Source organism: Prionailurus viverrinus, chromosome D2 (assembly GCF_022837055.1).
Source record: "Prionailurus viverrinus isolate Anna chromosome D2, UM_Priviv_1.0, whole genome shotgun sequence".
Lineage (NCBI taxonomy): Eukaryota > Metazoa > Chordata > Mammalia > Carnivora > Felidae > Prionailurus > Prionailurus viverrinus.
Window position 1 is genome coordinate 88,241,402 of NC_062571.1, and position 7,284 is coordinate 88,248,685.

The following is a 7,284-nucleotide window of genomic DNA, read 5'->3' on the forward strand; positions in this document are numbered from 1 at the left end:
TGCTTCTTTGCCTTCGGATTTTTGGTTGAAAAATACGTGTTTTGTAAAATTTTTTTTAGTGTTTGTTATTTATTTCTGAGATACAGAGAGAGACAGAGTACGGGCAGAGAGAGGGAGACACAGAATCCGAAGCAGGCTCCAGGCTCTGAGTTGTCAGCACAGAGCCCGACGAGGGGCTCCAACTCATTAGTCTTGAGATCATGACCTGAGCTGAAGTTGGATGCTTAACTGACTGAGCCACCCAGGTTCCCCCAAAATATGTGTTTTAATTGGCTCATCAGTGTCACACATGTGCCATACTAATGCAAGATATTAATTGTGGGGGAGACATGGGTGAACAGCACAGGCTGTGTGGGGACTCTACTTTCTTAAAATTTTTTTTAACGTTTTATTTATTTTTGAAGGATAAAGAGACAGAGCGTGAGCAGGGGAGGGGCAGATAGAAAGGGAAACAGAGGGGCGCCTGGGTGATAATTTCGAGTTCGCCTCGGACTCTGGGTCTCCCTCTCTGCCCCTCCCCCACTCACATTCTGTCTCTCTCTCTCTCTCTCAAAAATAAAGATTAAAAATAAAGAAATAAATAAAAAAAAAGAAAGGGAGACGCAGAATCCGAAATACGCTCCAGGCTCCAAGCTGTCAGCACAGAGCCCCACACGGGGCTCAAACTCACGAACCGTGAGATCATGACCTGAACTGAAATCGACGCCCAACCGACTGCACCACCCAGGCGCCTCATGGGACTTGTACTTTCTGTTAGATTTTTCTCTAACCTTAAAATTACTCAAAACGTCAAGTCCATTTGTTTAAAAACAACTGGCTGGGGCGCCTGTGTGGCTCAGTTGGTTAAGCGTCCGACTTCAGCTCAGGTCACGATCTCACGGTCCGTGAGTTCGAGCCCCACGTCGGGCTCTGGGCTGATGGCTCAGAGCCTGGAGCCTGCTTCGGATTCTGTGTCTCCCTCTCTCTCTGCCCCTCCCCCGTTCATGCTCTGTCTCTCTCTGTCTCAAAAATAAATAAACGTTAAAAAAAAAATTTAAAAACAACTGGCTGTCTCAGATTGTATAGGGTAACCACCTTGGATTCTGGTATTTCCTCCGCAGATGGCTGTTGTTGGTTCATTCAGTGATTCCCTTGCACCAAACCTGTGCGCTGCTTCCTTCTGGTGTGTGGCACGGCGCCCCAGGGTCAGGGCGCTGCAGCCCCCTGCGAGGCCGCTGGCGCCCTCCGCTCATACCCAGGGCTCAGCAGCTTGCTGGAGCACCCACTTCTCAATTGCTCCTGTGCCACAGGTCAGGTTCCAGAGCCCTGACGTGGTTGGTTTTAAAGGTCCTCACTCTGACTTGTGGGAAGCCCCACCCCTTGTGCGTGTCTTTGGGCAAAGTCAGCTCCGGGAGAGGCCTGTGCCCACAGTGCCCGTAGGGCTGGGGCGGGGTTTGCTGGGATGCTTTTCCAGCTTCCAGCCAACCAGTCAGCCCAGTTTTGGGTCCATTGCCCCCGGGTCGCGCAGCTCGGGCCTGCAACGTCAGGACATTTTGTTGGTGGGTGGCCAGGCCAGGAGGAGTGGGCAGGAAGACGCAGACTCCAGGGTGGGGGCTGGTGCGGGAGGCGGAGCTGTGTCAGATCTGCCCTGAAGTGGGCGGTGGGAAGGCCACGGGACTGACAGGTCGCAGGGAGCCAGCTGGGCGCACCCAGTCACCGGTGCAGTTGGGAACCCTGGTCTCTGACCTCTGTCCAGACACGCCTACACGGGGGCCATAAAACCCTGAGAAACGTGGGTGGGGAGGCGCGGGCCCAGTGTCTGAGTTACTGACTACGTGGATCTGGGACTCCAGGTCCCCGAGAGCACCCTCTACGCTGAGAAGGGGACTGCGGCATGAGGAGGTAATGCCCAATGCCTCTGAGGCCAGACCCGCCACCCGATCCTGGGGCTCTGCTGTGCAGCCACTCAGGCTGGTTCCAGGGGAGAGGGTCGGGGGCGGGGGGAGGAAGGCTCGGCTCTGTCCTCAGGCCAGTGGTGGCTGCAGCCCCCAGGGTGTCGAGCCCTCCCTCCAGAGCCAGCCGAGATTGTGGCCCATCTGCTGTCTGCGTCCGGGCACCCGATTTGAGGGCCACCCCTGTGAGCACACCTGTCCCTTGGGGTGTCCCCTGACCCAAGAGTCACCCTGGAGGTGGGAGGTAGGAGGCAGCATGTCTGTGACTGCCCAAAAGGGAGGGTTGGGTCAAGAAGAGGAGGCTGGAGGCTGGCAGGGCTGAGGGCAGGGGTCAGATGCTACCCTGAGGGAATGTCAGCCTGGCAGCTGGGGTGTGTGCCGGGCCCTGGGGTCAGAGGCTCTGTTGTTCCTGTGGGGAACCCCTTTCTTCCTCCTCTCAGCCAGAGCCCTCCCCTTGCCCTTCTGTTCTGGGGCGGGGTTCTCCTTGGGACCCTAGCTTGAACCTGAGGCCATGCCTCCTTGCAGAGAGGTGGGCCGCTGGGTTAGGGCTGGGGTCCAGAGCTGTCTTCCTGGACAGAGGATGGGGGCCCCAAAGCCAGGACGCCCCATGCTCACCGCTGCCGTCCCCACTCCCTGGACCCCGCCGTGTCCTGTCCTGTGAAGTCCTTTCCCTGACTCAGCTGGACAGCATGGCGGTGGGTGTGGCGCCCAGACACATAGGCGCAGGCAACCAGTTCAGCCCCTGCCCAGCACTGGAGCTGGCCTCTGCCTGGGGACCCCTGCCCTTTGGCTCCCGAGGTGTGCCTCAGCCCCAAAGTGCTGAGCCACTCGGAGAAGCAAAGGTCTTTGTGGGGATGGAGTCTGGGGCTACAGGGGCAGGCAGCTTGTAGGAAGCCTTGATCTGATGCCCCTGCTGACCCCGAGCTCCCTGGCCCTTCCCAGCCCCGCCCAGCCTGTCACCCCGCCAGCTGCATAGACAGAAGGAAACCTTCCCAGAGCACCAGGAAGAGCCCTGTTAGAAGATAGACTGAGGCATTTGAAGCATTTTGAGTTTATTTGAGCAAAATCAGTTAGAATTGGGCGGCGTCCCACCCAGCAGACAGGAAGGCGCTCGACGGGCCGGACGCGATGGAAAACTTAGAGGCGGACGAGCAGGTTACGGTAGCCAAAGGCGGGTTGGTGGATCGCTCTTCTTCAGGGGATGTGGGGGCCGATCAGATGACCTACCCCGCGCGGGCCCGCCTCACTGCTGTAAGGATCCATTTCTGGGGGAGCCTAACCTGTCGTTAGGCCTCGGGTTGGTGACGCGGGGCTTAGCGTGAGCGATTCCAGTCTGGGCCTGTTGTCTTGTTTTTTAACAACACACACACACACACACACATACTCATAAATGCACGAGCCCCCCCCCCCCCCACATACCACACACCGCACGAACACATCACACCCTCCCACCATCCACACGCACATCCACACACACCATCCACACACACACCACACCCTCCCACCATCCACACACGCACACACACGCGCACACACTCACTGCGCCAGTCTCTCACCCCCTGTTCTGCTCATCTTGGATGAGGCTTCCAGGACCTTTGCTGTTGGGTTCATGGATCACCTGTCCTGCCTGTGTTCCTTTGTGTCTCTTATCTTTGGCCGCTGCTCCTCGGACTCCCTGCTTGGGGCTTGATCCTTGACCTCCTCTGCCCTGGTGGCCATCCTGGCCTCCCTCGGGGTCAGGCTGAATGTGTCCGGGCAGAGTGCCCCATCCCACTTGCCTCCTCCTGGGCTTCCTGCCCAGTACCGGCACCACTGTGCACCCACAGCTCTGACCTGGGGGGGCCTGAGGGAGCCACGGCGCATAGCTTCAGGGGTCCCATGAGCACTGAGCGCTCCCAGAGCCTCGCCCCAAGTCCTAGCTCCCCGGCACCTAAGCAGAGGATGCTGTGAGCGCACACCGCTCCCTGGCCAAGAGGTGCATGTGGTTCCATGTGCAGCCACCAGCACAGAGGCTGGGAGCTGAAGGGTCCACCTGGTGGCCGGGGCCAGTAGCGTGGGGTCCGTCCAGAACGTGGGGTGCAGTGGTACCTGGTCTGAGGGGGCCTGGGGGCAGGTGTGGGCCTGTGGCCATCCCACCTCTTTGTGCCTGTGTGTCCTTGGGCTGTGAGATGGGGAGATAATAAACTACCTGTGAACCTGGCCCCAGGCCTCCCTGGCTGGGACCCACATTGCCAGTGACACCAGGCCACCCACCTGGCTGTCCTGTCTAGAGGAACAGTCCCGGCCTACCTCTCACTCTCCTCTCTGGTCCCTTCAGGCTCCTCCTGGTTGCCAGCCTGGCGGCTCTGCTGCTGGGGGAGGCAGGCTCGGCTTCCAAGCCCCAGGTATGTGTGGGCTGCTCTGCCCAGCCCCTGCCCCATCAGCAAGGAATGTGAAGAAAGAGCACCAAGCTGGCCTTTGACAGAGAAGGCAGGGCATTAATGTGACTGCAGGTCTCTGTGCAGGGTGGCCCTGCGGGCACCGGGAGGGACCCTAAGGATGAGGGGGAGCGTGCCCCTCTGCAAGGTCTGAGAGGCAAGGCTCAGTGATGCCTAAGTGACCCAGGCAGAGGAGGGGCCCTAGGTGACGCTCACTGGCGCTGTGACCCCCAGGGCACATCCTCCGTCCTGGGCATCGCTGCTCAGATGCACTCTGTGCTGTGTCTCCCCCCCCCGCCCCCCCCTCCTCGCCTTGGGTCGAGACCACTCAGACTTGCACACCTAGGAAGGCCCAACCCTTCCCGGCAAGTGACAGCTGGTCTCCACGGGGTCACCTGTTTCATACACTCCCCTGGCCTCCACAAAGGGCTGGGCCAAGAGGAACTGGATCCCTTCCTCCAGCCATCAGCCGGGGATTGGGGGGGGGGGGTTTCCAGATGCAGCCCCAGGGGTTGTCCTGTCTCTCCAATAACCACATGGTCTCCATCCATTCCCTGGAGGAGGCGGGGCAGGGGGTGGAGTTGGCAGGTGCGGTCCAAGGGGCCTTGGAGCCATCTCTGTCCAGGTGTCCCCTGACCTTGGACCCCTTGTGGACTGCACGAAGCCCACACCTATGATCCTTTCCTTCCAGGTCCTCATCAAGACCAAAGGCAAAGTTGGGGCCCCTGAGCAGGACACAGAGGAGTGAGTGTCCCCAGCGACCCTTGTGCTTTCCCCTGCTGTTGCCCCTTCTGGGCCCTGGCCCCAAGCTAAGGGCATTGGTGGATGGAGGGGAAACCCTGCCCAGCACCTTTCAGGAGGAGGCAATGCTCCAGCCAGCATGGGACCCCATGGGATCTGTCAGAAACCGAGCAGAGTACAGGGTCTGAGGGCTCTAGGCTGATCCCCTAGGGTGGCTATCCCCTCACCCCCCAGGGCTGTGGCCTCAGACAGAGCCACTTCTAAGCCATGATTGCTTCCCTGCATCCACACGAGGCAACCTCGGCTGGTTTCTCTCCTGGGGCCACACCTTGCCAGGCCAGAGGATACAGTGCCTGACATCTGACTGGTGGGGACTCCTGCCCAAACTCTCTGGGTCTCCATGGCCCAGGGCTGTGGCCGGGGCAGCATCTGTGTTGGGCCAGGATGTTTTCTCAGGGACACCCTTGGGGACGCTGCAACCTTCCGGGGCCCCCTGCGGCTTAGGCATGTGGCGAGGATGCCTACCCTTCGGGTCTGGGTCCCATGGGGACCGCCTGGTCATAGCTCTTGGGTGGGGAGGGGGAGAGGGATGGTGATGCTTGTCCTGGGCACTGGCGCCCCGGGGCCTCTGGCGAATGATGGGACAGAGCCACCAGGGACCCTGGTGGGGGAACAGATTCCCACCAGGTCTCATCCCCAGAGCCCCCAGGCTGCTTGTAGGGTGGTGGGCGCCCTCACTGGGGCTGGCTGGCTGCCTCCTGTGGCACCTGCGGACCTGACCCAGCTGTGCTCCTAGGCCCTGGGGCGTCCCTTCTCTGGGAAGGGACGACGAGCTCATGGGGCTGCCCAGCTGGGACCCGGAGCCTGACCGTGACGGCCTGTACCACCCACCACCTGAGGAGGCCCAGGCCAAGGCAGGGCTCCGTTCTTGGTCACTGCCACCTCGCCAGGAGCTTCAGGGGCCAGAGGAGGATCGAGACCACATCTACCACCCCAGGGACGACTCCTGACCCCTGACCCTACCCCAACTGGAAAAATAAACCTTGCAGATGTGGATCCCATGCGTCTTCAGGAACAGTGACCATGGTCCTAGCCTGCTCTGTCTGGGAGAAAGGGGCCTGTGTCCTCCTGGGGCCATAGGTTTGTCCTTACACGTCGAGAGGCCCCCGAGGCTCCCCCAACCCAGCACCCAGGCTCCTGGAATGATCTCCTCTCAGGCCTCCTCCTTGTATGTTGGTTTAGGGCCAAGGGCATGGCAGAGGTCAGCGGTTGGGACCAGTCAGCCCCCCACAGGTGGGCCCTGGAGAACACGAGGGAGGACAGATGAGGGGAGCAGGACTTGGGCCCAGACCCCAGGGCTCCTCCACTGCACGCCTGCCCGACGCTGTGTGAGGTGCCCAGCCCCCCAGCACGGCCCGACGTGGCAGCCACAGGGACAGGCTCGCTAGTTATTTCACACGACGAATATGCGCCGTTTGTGCGTGCAGTTTCTGTGTGGCGATCATGCCCCTGCAGTGAGAGGGAAGCATTCAGTGCCCTCTGCCCCAGCCTGAGCCGCCCCAGTGGTTGAGACAGAAGGAAGCGCCAGGCAGAGGCCACCAAGCTCTCAATTCCGAGGCACCCGGCTGCTCCGGGGATGATGGGCTTGTCCAAGGTGACCTCACAAGCCCCAGAGCTCCCTGTGTCCTTCCGTGGGTCCCAAGTGCCTCTGAGGACTTGAATGGTGGCCCTCATCCTGATGCTCTGCCTGGTGGCTCACGTCTCACCGCCTGGCATCATCATCCCCATGTTACCGCTGAGGAGACCCCACACTGGACAGCGACCTGTTCAAGGTCCTGCCCTAACAGGACAGAGGGAGTCTCAGCCTCACCTCTGTGCACCTTGCATGGGTCTGGGTCACCCCAGACCCACGTGTGTGTGTGTGTGGTGGTGGTGGTGGGTGGGGGGGGGCGGGCCCAGAAGTGAATCCTGTATGGCACACAGGAGGGTTCACAGTCCCTCAGGTCCCTCCCCTGCCAGGTCGGGGATGGCCATCTCCAAGCAGCTTGGGTGCGGGCAGTTGGGGACTGGTGCCCAGCTCAGATCCAAGGTCAGTGGTGGCCACAGCCCCAGGCAGCCCAGGGTGGCGTTTGTGGCCAAGTCTCTCTCCAGCACTACTGGAGCCAAGGTTCCTCACGGGCATTTCCTCCAACCCA

General features: G+C 60.6%; 1 protein-coding gene across 1 annotated transcript; it reads left to right on the plus strand.

Moving 5' to 3' along the window:
* Positions 1-1,593: 1,593 nt before the first annotated feature.
* PRAP1 (proline rich acidic protein 1) lies at positions 1,594-6,145 on the plus strand. The gene is made up of 4 exons (XM_047824421.1): positions 1,594-1,881; positions 4,249-4,315; positions 5,040-5,092; positions 5,886-6,145. The coding sequence occupies exons 1-4, from the start codon at positions 1,874-1,876 to the stop codon at positions 6,097-6,099; spliced, it is 342 nt and encodes a 113-aa protein (XP_047680377.1). The 5' UTR covers positions 1,594-1,873; the 3' UTR covers positions 6,100-6,145.
* The last annotated feature ends 1,139 nt before the right edge of the window (positions 6,146-7,284 follow it).